General features: G+C 38.6%; 1 protein-coding gene across 3 annotated transcripts in view; it reads right to left on the reverse strand.

The window, feature by feature from the left end:
- The window catches only part of PCGF5 (polycomb group ring finger 5), a 73,722-nt gene that overhangs the window by 4,837 nt on the left and 47,850 nt on the right, over window positions 1-21,035 (reverse strand). For 2 of the 3 annotated variants that reach the window (XM_065407424.1, XM_065407423.1), the window contains exons 4-9: window positions 17,979-18,034; window positions 17,806-17,865; window positions 9,157-9,305; window positions 3,813-3,911; window positions 2,204-2,293; window positions 27-86 (exon numbers count right to left, since the gene is read on the reverse strand). In XM_065407424.1, the coding sequence (XP_065263496.1) occupies window positions 27-86; window positions 2,204-2,293; window positions 3,813-3,911; window positions 9,157-9,305; window positions 17,806-17,865; window positions 17,979-18,034 (514 nt within the window). The remainder of the gene's footprint in view (window positions 1-26; window positions 87-2,203; window positions 2,294-3,812; window positions 3,912-9,156; window positions 9,306-17,805; window positions 17,866-17,978; window positions 18,035-21,035) is intronic. The other variant, XM_065407425.1, reaches the window with a different exon arrangement.

The following is a 21,035-nucleotide window of genomic DNA, read 5'->3' on the forward strand; positions in this document are numbered from 1 at the left end:
TATGTACAGTCGTGAGTGCCTCTTACCTGATAAAAAGTGCCATCCTGTGAGCAGACTTGCGAAGATGAGCAGTTCTGACACCGAAACTGCGGAGGAGATGATTTTCTGATCAGATAAGAGGCATCCACAACTGGACACATACATTTATCATCAATCATTTAATTTTTTTTTGTTTCAAATGAGAGAATTAAAATTAATTATTTTTAAAATAGGAACGCATTTTCCAAGGAGTAAATTATCATTGTTTCTTAGACTATATCAAGCTCTCCTAGTGTCCAGAGGTATGTCAACAAAAGCTCACAGTGAACAGTGTCACAGACATAGATAATGGATTTACCTGCTCTTCATCCATCAAAGGAAGAGATTATCTACTAAGAACCATTATAGCTTCTGTACCACACTTTGGCTTAAAATCAACTTGACCAGGGGCTGGACAACCACAGAAGAGCAGATATTTCTGGAGCTGCCTTACTATAACCTTCTTGATAATTTTCCCCTCAAAAAGAAGTTTCCAAACAGGTTAATAATTGGAGGGTTTGTTACCAAAAACATAATTTCTGAAATATTTCACCCAGGCAGGAATAGCACCCTGAAGAGACTTGAGCTACTTCAAAGATGACAGTATTATACATTTTATATTTTCTGTTAGTTTTGGTTTGCAAGCATTGGGTATTAAGAGTAATTTATAATTATCCAATGGAAAAGGTGAATGCATCACCTGGAGATTCTGTGTGACCATAAATGTTCCATAAAATTTCACAGAGTTTTCAATAACATCATATATATCCAAGAAAACATTTTTCTTTTAATTTTTTTGAAAATTTAAGCTGGTGCAAATATGGGCATTTGACCAAATAGTATACATTATTGCCTCCAAACCAATGCAACTGTCAAGAATCCATGTGTTGACAGGAGGCAGTAGTTCAGCCATCATGAATGCATTCTATTATTGTTACGGCCTCATTTCTCCTCAATATTTCATTAGAGCACAAGCAATGTTAACAAAATTCAGAAGGTTAGTAAAACAAATACCAACTGGATTCAAGGGCAATACTACTTTTAGATTAAAACACTCTTTGATGGTGCAATATTGCATTCTTGATAGCCATTTTAATCTCAGTGCAATATTCTGTCCTCAAACCTAGTCAATATTTGCTATGCAGAAATTAAATTTTTTTTTAAACGTCTTACTAGGTTTAAAGGTGAAACTGTTAAAAAAGTTTGCGAGTTGTTTGATCAACATTGTGCTTAATTCTGTCTCCTCTGCCTATGCCACAGTGAGTACTTGTAAATCAGAAAAACAGAGTGATGGGGGCCGGGGCTCTGGAATTTACTACAGCTCAGTATGTAAAACTACACCAGTACTTAACCTTAATTGAACCCATGGGCAGCTTCCCCTTGCACTGAAATGCAACCACTTTGCACACAATGCAAAGCCTTACAAGGTAAAGCAGAATATATAACCACATATAACATGAATGAATATATAAAAGAAAGATAAAATAAATACAACAGGCAACGAGATGATGTCTGACAATTAATGACCAAATGGGAGTAGTTAATGATCCAAAGCAAACCTAAGGGTTATTAACTCAATCTGATCATTGATCCCTAAGAAATGTCCTTCAGCAAGATAGCTATTGCTTTTCTAAACTATGTATGTGGGAGGGGGAAATTAGCTGTCCTGTCTGTTGTGGACATTATTATATGTTTACTGTACATGATATGAATATAGAATTAAGGAATGTCAAAATAATTAGATGGCTCGAATGATTTCTCAATGTCCCATCATATTATAGATAGAGCATTTTGAATATAGAATGATTGGACAGAAACTCTAGTCTTTTGTAAGTTAAGGGATCATACTATTTCAACTGAAATTCCCACGATGACTAAGTGTTTGTGGTTTCAGATATTTCACCTAAGAATTCAAAATTAGAACGTATATTCAAACTTCGTATTCCTGCTAATTCTGAATGTTAAAGTCTGTGTAGTATGCCTGTTGTAGTGTTTCACTAACTAATCATAGAATTTTTTAATATAAATAATCTGGAGAGTATTTGAGATTAATTTTTAAATACAGATTTTGTAAAGATCACAGAACACCTTTCCGACCAAGCCATGAAGCCAAACAAACTCTACAAAGAAATCTATCTATACACAGGCACACATAAATACATGTAAAAATCATAAAAGTACTCACATTTTCGCCTCTTAGTCTCCATCTTGTCATATAGATGAATTCCATAGTATGATCCTTCCCCATGATTTCACCATTGCATAGTACATCCAGCTTTAAAAAAATGATGACAGAGTCCAACAGATATGAAATTGTTACTTTTAAATGAAATCATAAGTGAATCTCTTAGCTATTTAATAATCCCACCAAAGACTCTTAGTGCATGGACCATACATTGACTTAAACAAATGTCAATGCAGATGAATGCCCCCTAAAATATTGATTTTATTAATCCTATACAGTCACCTGAGTAAAGAGAAAAGCTTTACAGTGTGCCTTGGAAGATGCTCTGAACATTGCAATACTCTTTTAGTCTTAAGGATACACACATGACTATCACACTTTCCTGCTTATTAAAAAATTTAAGAATAACCCAAAAATGCAAATACCATTCTTTATTACTTGAGGACTTAGGGCAGGAGAAGGAAGCAATGTGATGAAGTGAGAGAGTCTGTGAGAAGCATTTCTACAAAAATGGCATTGTGGGGTCTCCTGTTTATTGTCTCTTAGGTCTTATCTCCACTGAGACTTTTTAGAAATTTTCCTATGCTGTTTAGCAGAGGAGCTGCTCCATTGGCCAGATTAATATTACTTCCCCACCTCACAGGGGTATTGTGAGGGAAAATATATTAAAGATCATGAGGTGTTCAGATATTATGGTAATGGAGGCCATATAAGTACTTAGACATAGGTTAGTCTATCAGAACTGGGCAGCTTTTCACATTACACAGTAAAAATGAAGGATCACTAATGAAACTGAAGAACGTTTTGGTCAGGTGGTGTCTAGTCACCACTCCTTCTTTCCCAGCAGTTATAGCTATAGGGTTACTTTTGTTATTAACCATATAAAAGGAGGCAAGAAGAGAAAACATATACCTGTATATCAAAAAACGGAAAAGATAACTAATACATAAGGATATGATTCTGTTATGGATACTGTGACTTTCTAGGACCTCTATGACTACTTCTGGGGCAGGGCTGGAGCAGCTGTTAGCCCTGGGCTACCGAAGCAGCTGGCCAGGGTTGGGTCAGCCCCTGTCGCAGGAGCAGCGTCGGGGCTGGAGCAGTGACCCCCGGAACAGCTGACTAGCGGCTAGCTCCGGGGCCACCGGAGCAGCTGGCTTGGGTTAGGTCAGTCCCTGCCGCAAGAGCAGTGGAAGGGCTGGAGCAGCTGCAAGCCCCCGGCAGCACTCTATTTGTCCCTCCCTCCCCAGGGAATTTTTAGTAAAAGACAGGGACAGGTCGCGGGCAACAAACAAAAGTTCACAGAAGCCCGCAACCTGTCCCTGACTTTTACTAAAAATACCTGTGACAGAATCTTAACCTTACTGATAAAACAAAATGATGGTCACTCCAAAGCTGAGCAACAAGCAAAATTTATATGAAGGTGCCCGGGTAGCAAGTGCAGTTGGTGCTCCATTGGCCCTTCAGTGGGTCTGGCTCATTTCCGGGTTTAGGAAACCTTGTACCAGAGACTGAATACTGCCTTGTACTCACTGATTGAGTTATTTTAAAAAGACTTTGTTTAGCTGAAGCTTAAATTTAATATTTTGCAGTGGGCGGGGGAACTTACCTCATAAGAACTTGGAAGCTTTAATTTTAAACTGAGAAACTTTTTGATGGTTCCCACAGTCACTCGTGTAGAACAGCGGATGAATTTCTTCATTAAACCCTAAAGGAACATATCAGAGAAGGGGTGTTAGATATTTTGAAACAAAGCACCCTCACTTAAATAGCATGTATGCAACTTTTGGTACAAGAATATTTATTAGAGTGGGCATGTTTACTGTTAACTAATTTTACTGTATTGTCTCTATTTATTTAGTTTTATTATTAATTTATGAAGAATGTATATACATTTCTGGAAGGCATAATTTTTTATTAATCCAAGGTAGGCTGGTGAAATTTACACTGCCACAATTTTCTTGTTCAGTATAGATCCGGTGTTTGGCTGGGTTAGAGCACCCCCAATCTGCTACTGCTTTGCACTGGCTAGTTTGATAGTACCATAGATATTTGGAACAGCTAGCCCATCCTGTTCAATGGGTCTGTATAAAGAATCTACTCTCACTTTAGGTCTCTTGTTCCATATAAATTTAAACAACATCCTTTGTATTCCTGCAAGGGTTTTATCTGGGATAATCACAGAAAGATTTTGAAACAAGAAAGTATCAGGGGGTAGCCATGTTAGTCTGTATCCACAAAAACAACGAGGAGTCCGGTGGCACCTTAAAGATTAACAGATTTATTTGGGCATAAGCTTTTGTGGGTAAAACACCCACTTCTTCAGATGCAACCAGATGCATCTGAAGAAGTGGGTTTTTTTACTAACGAAAGCTTATGCCCAAATATATCTATTAGTCTTTAAGGTACCACCGGACTCCTTGTTGTTTTTGAAACAAGAAAGATATTCTTGGCAAAACGGTTATTTTGACTGTGACTATTCTTCCTAACCAACTTGCATACTTCCTCCAGTACTCCACATCTTTTTTCATTTGCTGAAATAGTTGTTTGACATTTAAATCATAGAGCTCTTCTAGGTTGTCTGAGATTTAAATTCCCAGGTACCTTAATGTTTTCTGGAGCAAGGACTTTTCAGAATCTGGCAAATTTACAGCTAGCATTTCAGATTTGACATAATTTACTTCAAATCCAGACACTTTCCCAAAGTCATGGACTTCTTTGGAAATTAATTTTAGGGAAATATTTGGCTTAGTTAAAAATAATATGACATTACTTGTATTTAAAGATACTTTCTGATAAGTTCCTTCAAGTTTTATTCCTGTGATAGATTCATTGTTCCTTTGTGCAAAAGGCTCCATGCCAGTGAAAAAGTAAAGGAGACAATGGACATCCTTGCCTAGTCCCTCTGTGTAATTCAAACAGTGGTGATTTAACCCCAGTAACGTGCACAGCTGCTTCTGGACTGGTGTAAAAAGCAATTATCCATTTTAGGAACTGGGACTCAGTATCCATAAGGGGCAGGATTTGAAATAGAAAGTTCCACTCTATTCTATCAAAGGCTTTCTCTACAAGAAGTGATAACAAAAGAAACAGATCTTTACTTGATTCAGCATTATGGATGATTCCAAGTACTCTCTGAATATTGTCTGACATTTGTCTCTCCTTAATTAATCAAGTTTGATCTGGATTTATATAAGCTGAGAGCATAGAGTTTTGCAATCGGCTAGCTAGTATTTTTGCTAAAATATGTCATGATTCAACAGTGCATAAAGTAAGATCTTTTCCAACTTTAGGGAGAGCAACAGTAGCTTCTTTCATAGGTTGTGGAAGTTCCTCCTTTAACAGAAAAAGGCAAAAGGTACCCCTCAAGGGACCCACTAATACCTCCTTAAATACCTTGTAAAATTCATCTGGAACACCATCAGGTCCTGGAGTTTTATCACTGTTCATGCTTGCTATTGCCTCTAAGATTTCTTCCTCTGTTATTTCTTTAACTAAAGTTGCTTAATCAATTTTATCTTTGGCAAGCCTGCTATTTACAGATATTTCTGAATAGATTCAGAGCTTGGCTTATCTGACATACTGAGGTGTTTATAATAAGTAGCAAAAATAGCACATATTTCATTAGGGTGTGTAATTTATTTTTGATGATTTTTTTACTTCCTGGAATAACATGTTGCTGTTGAATCCCTTTAAGCTTTTGAGCCAAAAGATTATACTTTTTATTTCCTTTTTCATAAAACATCTTCTTTGGATACTTACAGGCTTTTTCAGTGGCATCTCTCATCAACATATTCAATTTCCCCTTATATTAGTTAATTGTTGATATTCTTCTTTTGAACCTATTTTTATGACTGTCTTGTAATCTTTTTATCTCCTATTCTAGTTCTATTTTTTTCTTGAGCGCTTTCTTTCTTCAATTGAGAGTTCTGCTATCCAAATGGCCCCCAAATACAGCTTTACCTGCCTCCTAGATAAGCCCTCTTTTTATATTGTCCAGATCATTAATCTGAAAGTATTGAACAATATCCTCTTTAACGGCTGCAACCCGATCTTTGTCTTGGAGAAACAAGCAGTTCATTTTCCCCAAAAAAGTGATCTTTAGGACCTATCCCACCTATCAAATACTACTTTCAGTGGTGCACGATCTGGCCCTGTAATGGTGCCAATTTGTGCAGGTCCTGTCTGCTTCATTAAGGATTTAGACAGAAACAATAAATCTAGCCTACTGTGGGTGTGAATAAAATGTATAGTCTCTTTCCCACGGGTGCAGTTCTCTCCTACAATCCAAGATTGAGTTATTAGCACAGAGAAGTCAATGCTACATCTGTTTTCCCACCCATCTTGACTTTTTTGTCAGGTCTGTCCCCCTAAAGAATCAGTGTGGAACAGAAGTCTCCTCCAGGTATAATTTCCTCATCCTAAAGTGCTGCAGAATTTTAAAAATCTTAAAAAAAAAATTGCTTTTAATTGGGAGGCACTGAGCCAACTCTTATTAATAACCCAGCAATGGTGCCCTTCAACAAGCTAAACTGGTCTTTAATATGGAAACATACATGTTCAGCAAATACATGCACACCTCTTTTCTTTTCTTTGGCTGAAGCAAAAAATATCTGCCTAAACCAATTACCTTTCATGCCCATAATTTGCCCTTCCTGAGAATGTTTCTTGAAGTAGAATAATCTAAGAGCGTGTTTTTTTAAATTCGTCCAGAACTTTTTCCCTTTTAATGACATTATTTAGCCCTTTGACATTCAAAGATGTTATTTAAAAGGAAGAGCCATTGAGAATTACTGTTTAGCTTACTGAAAAGCTTGAAATGATTGTGATTTTTTTAGCTGTTTGATGGCATGAATCCTTGTGTGTCTGATGTCTCTGGTTTCTAATTGTGTTGCATTCGTGATAGTTTGCCTGAATATGGCTTGATTTCTGTTTGTAAACTTCCCTAGCTATTTCCTATAACACTTCCCCTCTGCCTCCCCACTCCTGCTTTTCCCCTAGTTTAAATCCAAAACCAAAATACCACCATAGCATATAAATCACTCCCCAAACAAGTGTTTTGCTGAACTCTAAACCTCGGTACTCTCCCCATGAATACTTGGGCTGCTTCTCTTGTAATTCAAAGATGGTACATTCTCCACCTATGGGACCTTGACCCTCACCCTCAGGGATTGATTATCATCTGCTCACTTAAGTTACATTTGAGCCTAAGGGCTCCTCCCCATTACCTCTCTATCTCCTCCATCCCTAGGATACCCCCCCTACCCATTCCCTATTGTCCTTTATTTTCTAAAATGCAGCTATCACAAAATTATGCTCATCCCACTTAAAACAAACACCATACTATTTCCCTTCTAACATTAACATAGTTACTTCACAATTGTTCATTCTTGATGACTTCAGGAAGTCCCTTCTGTATAATCTTTAGCTGATTCCTTAGATACCTGAGTACTCCTGTTCAGGTTCACTTCTGCCACTGACAGTACATTATCGAGAGGATTTGTCTTTTCTTTTCCTAGCCTCCTTTTCTTGGGTTTCACCATCTGCCAAGTTTTTTCCAGCATTTTATCCTTGGTTTCTACCTCTGGAGTAGGTGTTCTGATTTTTTTTTCTTGGAGACTCCATCTTCTGAAACCCTGTGCTCTGTTTTATGGGAGGAATTAGTAGGTTCAGGAAGTCGATGGAGGCAGTTTACTTTGATAACCCCTTACATCTCAGGCTTCAGGAAGCCATTTTTGTCCAGCCCTCTGCTGGTCCTCTATTGCATTGCTTTTAACTTTCTTTTAAGGGAATCAACAACATTGACAAAGCAAGTTCTTCCAACATATCAGTATTTTGTACATTTTTAAAAAACATACAGAAATGAAGAAAATATAAAAGGAACATGGGCTAACAGGAAAGGGACACAGTCACATGATAGCTGAACAGATGGAACACTTCTTGAAACACTAAAACCTTTCTCAAATAATCCAGTGAAAACTCTCTAAGGCCCCAATGTTGAGATGTGATCTGTTATTGCAGACCCTAGCGCCTATGTGGTTAACACTTTTTATCCAACCTGCAAAACACAGAGACCTATCTTGGGAGAAAGAGACATTTCTTGCAACATGTGACATATCGAGCTGAGGGAGGGACACAGACACATACACAGTTCTGCTGATCCTGGGTCAGAACAAAGACTTTTCTATTGAGTAAAGAGTTTCAAATATTGAGCATGATTGTTTAAAATACACACCTACTCAGTAAAGCATTCTGTAGTACTTGACTAGGTGAGTACTTTGTATGTACCCTTTTATGATTTTCTCTGTGCAGCAGTTTGACAATTTGACAGTAAAATCGGCAAGGATTCCTAAATAGCTTACTCCCCTTAGGAAGGGCTCAGACATGAGAGAAAGAAAATACCCCTAAGAGCTGGAAGACTGGTAAGCAAGCCTCATCATCTCAATTTTTCAAATAGGGAAAGTGACTTGCCCAAGGTCACAGAAAAAGTTAGTGTCAACACCATGTTTATAGCTCAGGAGATCTGGCTCTCAGTTCCTCAGTATTCGAGCAATCCTTGGGTTAAAAATACTAAATACTTTTTTTTGTGAAAGTGATGGGAAGATATTTCAGCTTGTTCCTGTAAGTGGACAAACCACAGCAGAAGAAGATGTAATGTACTGTAATACTATGGTGTACATTTCTATTTGGTATTCCAATTCTCATCCTGCTTTACCACGACATGTGCTAGTCCTATAGATTATTGAAAAAGTTAATCACAAACGAGTAATTTTATAGGCAGCTAATTGTGAAAATTGCAAGATTCTTTATAATGCTCCAACCAAGAGAGGATTTTGTTATGGTGACAATGGAGATGGTTATAGGTCATGAACACTGCAAAACTCTCTCCCACAGCAGTTTATCTTAAATTGTCAGGAAATAATAAGCAGCACAGATTCTTTCCAACAACTCACTTTTACTATGTTATCCCCTGACTGCCCATTGTTCCGTAAACAATCAAGGCAAATAGCAATCTGTGGGTCACTCCGATGATAATCTTTATCGTCTTGATTTTCATCATCCTCTTCATCTACTTTGGGCTTGTCAGCTTTTGGACTTTCATCTGTAAAATATAAAGATCAGATTATTCAGGTACCATACAATTAAAATGAATGGTTTGCAATGCCTGGGAATGAATTAGTACACTCATACGTACACACAGAGATATAGATATGAAATCAAAGATATATTTAAAGCTAAATTCTCCAAAATGCATTAAAATGCTTTGGTTCAATTATTTTAAATCTGGCACTGGTTTCAAAATATGTTCTTTAAAAATATGCTATTGGACCGAATTTCATTCAATGCATTCTTTAAAAACTGCTCAATTCACAATCCCTGAAAATTGAAGTTTACTACCAAAATTGCAATTTTACATGCACACAAAGGATTTCTACTTTACAGATAGTGGTTAGGCAGGTGGTCAGTAGTGATTATGGTAGTCTATTTTTGTGTGTTTACTTCCTGTAATTAATAAAGCTCACATCTCAGAATAAGTCAATCCCATTTAACTATGCAAAACTAACATGGATTAGCTATCCTGGAGTAAAATCCTAGAGGCAACAAAGCACTGTATTTTTACCATGAAATATACTAGGCAAGATCAACCACATGTGGGGGTACAGTACTGACTTTGCTGTAAAATCTACAGGTGCCCTGTCTCCACTAGGATTTTACAGCTAATGTGTTAAATATCCTGCTGTAAAACCCCCCAATTTTTTTTTTTTGCAGTGAAGACATAGCCTCCGTAACTGTGTATGCTTATCACTGTTACCTTTTATCCTCCTTCACCCATTCCCTCCATTTATTTGTTACACCCACTTGTTGCATCTTAATTTACACTGTAAACTTTTCAGGGCATGGAGTGTCTCCTACCATGTACGTTACAGTGTCTAGCACAACAGAGCCCAGTATCTGCGGAAGCGTCCTAAAAGGGGGGGGGGGGGGGGCCCACCGGTGCTGTCCTCTGCCACCGCCCCCGAGGCACTGCCCCTTCTCCTCAACCCCTGCCCTCATGATGCCCCCTCCCCCCAAGGCCCCGTCTCTACTCACTTCTCCGTCCCCTCCTCACCCCTCACTTTTTACGGCTGGTAAGAAGTGCATAGCTCTCCCACTTTTAAAAGTGAGGGGGCCACGGACCTCTGACCCCCCCCCCCCCCGTTCTGGTACCCCTGATAGACCCCCAATCCTAACAGGGACCTCTGGGTGTTTTTGTAATACAAATAACACTAATCATACAGCAAATTAAAATGGTGTGTTTCTAACTGACTTAGCTTTTAACCAGTTTGGAAGACAACATACAACACACCTATTATATACACCTAATAGTGGCAATCTCAGAGTCTCTCTATTTTATTTAGGAAGTTACTAGCAAAGGCTGTTCACTGCAGGCACAAAACACTAATTCAAGATATCAAGACTAATAAAGTGCTGACATGAGTTACAGAAAAATGAGTAGCTGATAAAAATTGAGACATAAGAATAGAAGTAGGACAAAAGGACAGTTTAAATAATCTGATCTATCAACTCCGATTCACATACATGCAAAAACTGGTTTATGAGATAAACAAGTGACTTGAATGGATTACTTTTTGCCTATTCTGATACTCTGTTAAATCAGGTTCTATTATGTTTTTGTATTTCCACCTCAAACTACTCATACATGAATAAAAACAGTTTAAATGTGAAACCGGAGTCAAAATTGTATGGAAAACAATTTCTCATGCCTAAAGTAATTAATAAATGCACACATTTTCAGACATAGTAACTTATTCACCTTGTCCACTTTTGTTACTCCAAATTTTTGGAAAGAAAAGTATCTTACACAAGCCAGAAACAAGATGACTCGATGTCTGAAAGACATCACTAAATCACTGGCACGTTTTCTAGTTGAACAAACCACATTTTTATTTGTCCCTGCAGCTGCTTTTTACAATCTATCAACAGGATATACTGTATCAAACTACCAAGGAAAGTTCTGTGAAATTCCAGGAATTAAACCCCTTTCCTCACACAGGCAAAGTACATTTGATAAGCATTTGTCTGTGGAGAATTATCTGTGCTTCATGGCTTCTGGAGCAAATACAAAACCTTGAATAACTTTAATTTTCAGCAGTTACTAATGCTGAATAATAGAGGAAGCTTCAATTAAGGATCTGGGTTTCCTGTTAAGGCTTTTCCAATACCAGACACTAGGGAATTAGCGAACTTCCAATCAGATAAGGAATCCAGGAACATGTGCAAGAGAAATATCTTTCAGGACACCCTGATAGGAATTCAAACTCCCCTCCCAGACCTTAAGAGCTCTATGCTATTTCCCAGAAAAGTCCTTGCAGCTATTTCAACTATGATCTTGTCTAGGCAACTGTCCAGGCATCTGGTACAAGCCACCTATTAAAGCATGACTTGATGCGATTGAAAAAAATATATCTTTTTTAGACTTGTAATAGTCTTCGAATACTTAGAATCAGTATCCAAGACATTTCTTCAATTCAAAAGAACCAAACCACACATGGCATAAAAATCCTTCACACATTACAGTATTAAGCTGCTGCCGGTACCACAAAGCAACACTAGTGAAATTATTCAGTAAGAAATCCATACACGTAATTTCTTTTCAGAGCAGATTTCTAAGCACTTTCTGGGTGTATAACTTATTCCAAATGCTTCTGTTATGTAAACATGTCTATCCAACCTGTTATCTGGACTCAGAAGTGTCTTGCAGATCCAGACTCCCTCAGCCCAAGGTCACCTTTGCACTAACGCAGTGGTTCCCAAACTTTAACAGCCCGCGAACCCCTTTCACTAAATTGTGAAATCTTGTGAACCCCCTCCTAAAAATGAGTATTTTCAGGGATTTAAGTTTAAATTTCCTCACTGTGATGGATGCCCCAACTGCCAGGCCCGGAATCTATGAACCTCTGAAAAATATTTTTAATTGAAACTTTTTTTAACGAACATAGAAAAACCAGAAACCAAAAATGTTTCTGTAAAATGTTTTTTTGGCTTTTGTTTTAAAAAAAAAAAATGGTTTCGAATAAAAATAAATTCATTTTTGGTTTTCAAAAATCAGAAAATGTTTCATGAAAACAGTGTTTGAAAATGGACCATTTTTCTGTTTCAGTTTTTTGTAAATTTTTCTTGGGGAATTTTGAAAAATGTGAAAAAAATTCAAAACTTTCTGTGAAAAATGCTTGGTATTTTTCACCCACCTCTAGTTTCGGGTGAGGTTGTGGCTGGTGGTAACAAGGAGGGCTGGGGTTCGGGCTGCCGGCTCCCCCGCTGACGGGGGCGGGGCTCGGGCTGCCAGCCCCTACTGCCCGGCCCCGCTCTCCCTGGGGCTCGGGCTGCCAGCCCTGCGCAGAGCGCTGGGGTTCAGGCTGCCGGCTCCCCTGCTGACGGGGTCAGGGCTCGGGCTACTGGCCCCAATTGCCTGGCCCCAATTGCCCGGCCCCGCTCTCCCTGGGGCTCAGGCTGCCAGCCCTGCGCGGAGCGCTGTGGTTCGGGCTGCCGGCTCACCCACTGACTGCCGGGACTCGGGCTGCCTGCCCCAACTGCCCGGCCCCGCTCTCCCTGGGGCTCGGGCTGCCGGCTCCTTGGCTGACAGGGGAGAGCTCGGGCTGCCGGCTCCCCCGCTGACAGGGGAGGGCTCGGGCTGCCGACTCAAACTGCCCGCTCTCCACGAGGCTCGGGCTGCCGGCTCCTTGGCTGACAGGGCAGGGAGCGCTCGGGCTGCCTGCTCAAACTGCCCGGCCCCGCTCTCCCTGGGGCTCGGGCTGCCGGCTCCCCCGCTGACAGGGGAGGGCTCGGGCTGCCGACTCAAACTGCCCGCTCTCCACGAGGCTCGGGCTGCCGGCTCCTTGGCTGACAGGGCAGGGCTTGGGCTGCCGACTCAAACTGCCCGCTCTCCACGAGGCTCGGGCTGCCGGCTCCCTGGCTGACAGGGGAGGGCTCGGGCTGCCTGCTCAAACTGCCCGGCCCTGCTCTTCCTGGGGCTCCGGCTGTCTGCCCTGCAACTGGGTCCCAGCAGAGTCCTCTGGCCGCCATTAATGAAATTTTTCTTTCGAACCCCCTGAAACGTTCTGCGAACCCCACTTTGGGAACCACTGCACTAACGGAAAGACCCTGTATCTGTGGCTCTATGGAAGCATATTTTGGTAGTTTGAGACTTGCGGTGAACAGACCTCACTACTGATATTAATAAAATTATTATAATGTATTCTTAAAACATTAGGTCATAACAAACTTGCTTGTGCTTTTACTGAATATTAACATATAGTTACAAGCAGATTATAGCCAGGGTACTTGGTGAGTATAACAAACCTGTTTTTAGTTATTTATGTTGGGAGGTTTTCAAGCTAATCAAAGGAATTCCAGGAGGCTTCTGCTTCCTGTCACCTCAGGGACAAGTCCGCAAGTATCAAGGGAGATAACTTATGACTCCTAAGAGTGTTTACAAAAACTTGGAAATGCTGCATTTTTAACTTTATCTTGCTTTAACTTTCTATGCCAATTCCTTTTATGTTATGTTTTGGAAAATGGATGTAAACTTGGTTGTTGTGATTGATACTTTGTATAGAATATTGAACTGGAGTTTTAATTGTAAAAATTGCAACTGTTAAACACAATTTGGTCAAAGGACTTCAAAAAGAAGTAACACTGAAGATCCTTATCAAAGACAAAACCCAGGAGTATAGCGGGCCTCTATGAGCTCCTCTTTCCAAGAAAAAAACCCTGTAGTAAACCCAAACAAAAGAATACTAGAAATATCCTTATTGAAATGGGTTTCTTTCACAATCACTCTAAAATCTTCATTCTGGAAATTCTAGGAAAAATGCCTTATGGAAAACCTTTATTTATTTCTTAAATGTTGAAACGGCATATCTGCAAGTATTCTAAGTGAATGAAAAACATTTAATATGGTTTCCTAATATCATTGCTATGGTAAAATGCTATATGTACCAACCTGAAATTTAATAACCTTGCTAAACTGATTTCTAATCTAAGAAGCCTTTTAAGTATGGAATACTTATATTGATGGGAGATAGATTAATTATGTAATATGTAAGCAACCCCCTCCCCCAACTCAGGAAGACAAGAAGAATCATCTCTCCAAAAATTATGATGAATCAATAAATTCTGTAATGACTATTTAAGCTAGAGACCCTCTTTAAAAGTTATTTAATTTTAAAAAAGACTATAAAATTAAAAATGTTTATATAAAGAATGTTTGGACTTTTTACAAACAGAATTTCATTTCCTGCTGAACCCTAATGAAACTGAAGAAATCTCTGAGGCCAGGTCTACACTACAGACTTAGTTTTGTATAACTACATCACTCAGGGGTGTGGATTGTTCACACCAGTAGTTATACTGACCTAACCCCGGTATAGAAAGCGCTATGCCGGTGGAAGATGTTCGCCCGTCAACACAGCTACCGCCTCTCGCGGAGGTGGATTAACTACGCCAATGGGAGAAACTCTCCCATAGGCATAGGAGTGTCTTCACTTAAGCATTACTGTAGTTCAGCTGTGCCATTGCCGCATTTTAAGTGTAGATCTGCCCTCAGGAAATGGACTGAATAATAATAATAATAAAAAAAAAAAGAGATAAAACTCTAACTTTAAAAGATTATCTGGGGATACGAGAACAAAGGCAATTAGAAGTGTGCAGCAAATTCATTAAGCAGACTGCATGCTCAGGAGCTGAAGGTGTGACCAAAACCAGGCATGGAGCCCATGAAAGGATGACTGCAGCCAACTTTGAATCTAAACAAGCCTGAAACAGGTGTATTTTCCTATAATTTCATTAAAATAGAAAGTCGAGTATAAAACTCTTAAGTGATCACCCTTCACTCACACTCTCTGCTATCCTGCTCAAGCACTCCTTCACTCATCCTGTCGATCTCTACAAGTAAGCTGCCACAGACACCTAAGAAGAAAAAGAAGGTAACAACTGTGACAGTCAGGGTGCAGACACCTCCAGGGAGAACAGGGTGTGTCTGAACCCCAGAGAATAAGCTAATGAATCAACTGGTTGTATACAATGTTATTGTGTATAAATATACGCCAAGTAAGGTCTTTTATGAAAGCTTGTAATGTTCTGACCTTGATGGTCATTAGGAGATATGTATGCAGGTTATGGTTATGAATGTACTCATGTATATTTGTGTATATATATATAGTGTGTGTGTGTGTGTGTAGAAAATTGTAATAACTGTGGTGCAACTACAGCATCACCTCAGAACAGAGGATGAAATAATCAGGCAGAGAAGGGCACCTTCCATGTTAGTTGTTTACATGAAACCAACTTCAAATACCCATCCATCGTCCAGCCAGGAAGATACAATGGTGGATCATTAAAGTTAATGGAAAGACATTTAAACTGAAAAGAAAACTAAGGAAGGAGGGAGTTTCCCCTGCTCTGTGTAACCATGAATTACCAGAGCCTGACAGAAAGAAAAACAAAACAAAATGGCACACCCTGTTAAAAAGAGAGGAGGGTTTGAAGTGAAGGCTATCCAAAAACTCAGGGCCAGCATCTAAGCTGGGTGCTATCTGGGAAACATGGGATCCCCTCTAGAACAGAGGGTATATGCTGGGCAACTGTTCAGAGGCAATAGATAACTTGCATTAGAAAAGGGAATTTAACTAATATAGAAGTGTAAAGACAGACTGCATCTTTATTTATATTTTCTGTGTAATGTGTGTTTGCTTTTCCTCCCTATTTCATCTTTGAATCTATGATTTTTCTATTAAACAAAACTTTGGTTTATTTTTACTGCAAGCAAGAATTTGTTGTGCAAACTGTGTGGAGTGTGTGTGCCAAAGTGAACTCATGACTGAGGGCAGGTTTCACTCCTTCAGGGGTGACAAATCAGAGGAGAAAAGTCCAAGTGTCTGGTAGTTAAGAACTCGGGCAGACTGATTTGGGGGAGATTCGAGACTAGAAGGGCTAGTGGGATCAGCCCTGCAAGGAGTAACTAGGCAGGTGGAAGCCAGGGTTGAGACCTTTATGCTTGTAGGCTGGCTACTGGTGTCAAAACTCTTGAGCTCTTAGAGCATAGCAGTAAGGCACCCAAAATTACAAGACAGGTGGTGACAGAACCCCTTACTGATCCGGGTGATCCCCAAAATGTCACAATAACCACACAGGAGCAGCAAAGGCAGGCAACCTTCCAGCCTAGATGATAACCAAGACCTCATCACGGTGAGATGAAGTAGCCAGCCTATATAACCCCTTTATATTCTACACTTTGATTTACAAAGCAAAGAAGTCCTTAGAGTAACAACTGAACTGTATTAGATTAACAACTGAACTATTTGAGGAAGATCTAGAAGGATGAACTGATTAAAAATATATCAATCGTACAATCCTTATAACTGTATAAATTTACAGTAACTGGTAATTTACAGTGTATTTCCTTGACTCTGCTATATTCCTTTATCTTGTAAATGTGACACCCCTCTTTTAATGGATCATTATGATGAGTAAATAACACTATTAACAGTTCTGTTTATCTTTAATAAAAATTAATAAATAAAAATATTTTCCTTAAGTTTATGTAATATGTACTTCTAATTATATCTGGTACTTTGTAGTGGACTAGTAAAATTTTGTCTAAACTGTTCTGTAGGCTAACATTAAAATAATTGTATTAATAGGAAGAGAAAAAATTAAAGCTGCCCTTGTAATGTTTGCCAAATGTAAATGTACAAAACTAGTGAGGTAAGAAATGTTATTTTTTCAAACTGAAAAGAGGATATTATAAACAACAGAAAGTATATAAAAAAATTATAAAAAGAGTACTTGATAATGTCTCTTTGAAACAGATGATCCTCATACAGCATAATAAATCTCTCTTTGGATTGACAGAGTGTCTTTAAATGGTTTACAAAAAGTCAAACATGCTATGGCATCCAAATCATGAAGCCAGTTTAGAGAATACAAAACCCCTGGATTTTCTGCATTACTTATCAGCTCAATAAAGGACTCTCAAAGATTTTTAAGACTACTATGAAAGACAGCCATTCTGGAATCTATATAATGCAGTTGTTTAGCACTTGTGGAAAAACATTTCTGTTACTTGTCAAACCTAATTCTTGACAAGCTCCCACTTAACAGCTGGCCAAATTTGATAACAGAAATTAATCTGTATATAAAGACTCGCATAGTTCTATATTTTACCTCTGGTTGATTATAACTAGGATCAAAGTAGAAAACATCAAGTATAAAAGATATTAAGAATTCAAAGCAGAAAGTAGTATGAATCTCAAACATGGGAATATTATTGGGAAATGCAACTAAAAATAAGGATGAAATTGTTAGATTTAAAATTTACAATTGTTGAATAGTCAAACATCAGGATACTGTGGCCCTGATCCTGTAAACACGTACACAAAGGTGTAATTTTATCCACCTGTGTAGTTCCAAGCACTGAATTAAATGGAACTGTACACAAACACAAGTATTTGCAGCGGACTGCAGCCTATGGAGAAGCCATTATATTACTTAACAGATACATTATTAAATTTATAGCTAGAACAACAACAACAAAAAATCACCTTGTCCATTTTCTGGAGGTTTGTTTTTCTTCCAAAATTCGATCTCACGCTGAAGTTCCTCTAGTTAACATCAAACAAAAGCAAAGTGATGTTTCAGATCAACAATACAGAAATATCACTAGAAATGCTGCTTCCAATAAAACAAAAAAGGTAGCAAAACTAATCAAACTTACGTTCTCGAAGTCCAGGCACCAGCTTAAATATAATTTCCTCTAATGTGTTATCCAACCTTTCAAGGAAGAAAAAAAAAATTCTTTTAAAGAAAGAAGATTCCTCTGCAGGATTTTAAACACCCCTTATAAGTCATTAAAAACAAATTTAAAAAAGCCTCCTAAACAAGTAGTTCAGTAATTATATAACAATACTCCTGGTAAGTAATACTTCATTCACAATCCAATAGATTTCAAAATGAAAAAAAAAAAAAAGAAAAACATGAGAAAAATATATTCACACTTATCTCCTCTCACCCGTCCCTTGCACTGATTTGTTACAGATTCAGGCATAACTTCAGGTGTCAGTATTTAAAAAAATACAGAGAAAAAGTGGGAGAAGAAAGAGGAGAAAAACAATCTCACTATATAGAACATTCATAGCATTTTTCAATTTCTGTCACATGCAAATTATTGTGTATCATTGTGAAGTGGTTCACTTAATATTTGAAAAGGACAATTAGAAAAATGGCAAAATGTAACCAACTCTTCTCCCCACCCCATTCTAAGATGGCGGCCACTGTAGCCAACTTTAAATAATAAATTCATTGACAGTAATGTTTCTCTGGTAAATTTCTGGTTATGACTGTTTTTTTTCTGGACTAAAGAACATTGCTATAAACTATTATGATCATCAGCATTTTTAAGATGTCCATCACCACAGTATCAAGGTACCATCAAACAAAGCAATGACACACCATCTCTTAAAAATAATTAAAAACAGGTAGCCATACAGAAAAATAACCGCCAGGTTAATATAGAGTGCTAGCACACACAAACATTATGTTTCATAAGGTTATAGTTAGTGTCACAAACTAACAAAAGGAAGGCTACTTACAGATAAAGGTAGCAAATATATTTTTATCTCGATTTGTGTAAACTGATGAGGGTAACTATCTAGTACTGAAGCTGTTAGCTTAAAGACAGAATATGCTTTTGCTATCACTTCTACCAGCCTGGATAGGAACTCACTTTCTATGATACTGCTTTTTTATATATTAACAAAACATACAGTTTTCTATAGTAATATGACATCCAAATAATCTTCAGATTAAAAAAGAATGTATGTATTTTGGGTATGAACAATACAGACTATTGATAAAATAATTTAACAGCTCCATCTAAAATATAACTATGCATTACAGAATAGTAAAACCACAGGGTTAAATTCAACAGTGATATAAAGGGAGGTGCAGATTGCAGTAAGTGGTAGAATAGCATAATTTACATGGATATTGCATTAACTGGGTGTGGGAAATGAATGTAATTTACACACCAAAGGACAGAAGGACAAGAACGAAAACAAAAAGTAAAATCAAAAATAAAGCAAAGATGATTCCACTCTACTTTATTGTCAAGCTGTGTAAGGGGTGTAAGAAAGTGGTTGGGTGGGGCGGGCTTGCTTTTATACCCTTGTGTAGGTTTCTTTTCCTGATCACCCCACTTTCTGCATCCTCAGTCTGGACACATTAGGCTAAATCCTTGGTCCCTGTTCTGGCTGTTTTGCTGGGGACTCACCCCTGGACTCCTCCTGCTGAGAATCCCACAGGTGACACAAAGCTAGAGTAGTTGGCTCAATGCAACTTGTTTCACTTCTTCACACAGAGGGCGTGATGGAGGTGGGACATGCTAGGAGCGGGTTTGCACACAGGGCTTTGCCAGATCCCCCAGGATGCTGATTGGTTGCTGCCAGCATAAATTAGAGGCTGCTCTAAATTATGCTGGGAATCCTTCTGGCCATCAGCCAGTGCAGGATCAAGGAAGCATAAAGGTGGCTTTGAGCCATCTCCCAGCTTTCCCCAAGCTGCAAGGAGCGTGAATTTGGCACAGCTGAGAACTGAGGCTACTGGGTGCCAAATTGATGCCAGCGGTGCAACTTTTCCATTTACACTGGTTTTGTGATCCAGTTACACCCGACAGGAGTTGCACCTATTTAATCCAGGTCTAAATTTGGTCAATAGACAGTTGTCCTAATAGGTTTTTAAGTCTTTAGTTCAGTTACAGTCTCTCATAAAAAACCCACCACATACTGTATTTATGGTTAGACACTGTGTACATGGGCGTTTAGAGACTTAAAAATGCAGGGTTTTGATATTAATTCTCTCTCAATTTTCTGATCACTAAAATGATATGACCCATTTTTTCAATACAGCTGCCAAGAACAGATATAATCTTTTCCAGAAAATAACATGCATCTATGTTTTTATTGCTAAAGCTAAGAATGTACTTTTACCTCTCTTAATCTCACCCACTCTCCTGTCCACTTAGTCTATCCTCTTCTTTCTACCTCTTCACCTCTCCTTTTGGTCTCCTCTCCCTCTCTGTTTCCTCTTCTCTCCTGTTTTCTCTTCCTTCCTCTCCTCACTGTTTCATCTCCTCTCACCAACAGTAAAGTACGCTGTTCAGAACCTGGACAACAAACAGGACTCTAAGGCAAACAAATAAGGTACAATATAATAATACTAGGGAAACAAAACAATTCTAGAGTCACTCAGAGGTCACATCACAAATGCAGTGCTTGCTGTTGGATTATGTGAGATGTCTGTAGCACACGCTACTTGCCCTCACAATAATTAATAATGTAGAAGAGAAAATGCACTCATACACACACCTCCTTTAATTTTCAGCATCAAAATTCAATGAAAAGAGCATGTTATTTTCTGGAAATTATGGTAAATCTCTGCGTTAAAAATACAGAAGTACTAATTAACATTTTCTAAACAAAAAACCCTTAAAATTCCCATCCCTGAGCCCTTATCATGCATATTAGATGTTATTAACTTGCAAAACGACAATGTAGCAAACAAAGCTGTTTGAAGCTGTGTGTGCGCGCATCATCTGAAACTCCTAACTGCAGTTTGTTTATTTAGACTCATAGACTTTAAGGTCATAAGGGACCATCGTGATCATCTAGTCTGACCTCCTGCACATTAACGGCCACAGAACCCCATCCACCCACTCCTGTAACAGAGCCATAACCTGTGGCTGAGTTAATGAAGTCCTCAAATCATGATTTAAAAG

Source organism: Emys orbicularis, chromosome 7, assembly GCF_028017835.1.
Source record: "Emys orbicularis isolate rEmyOrb1 chromosome 7, rEmyOrb1.hap1, whole genome shotgun sequence".
NCBI lineage: Eukaryota > Metazoa > Chordata > Testudines > Emydidae > Emys > Emys orbicularis.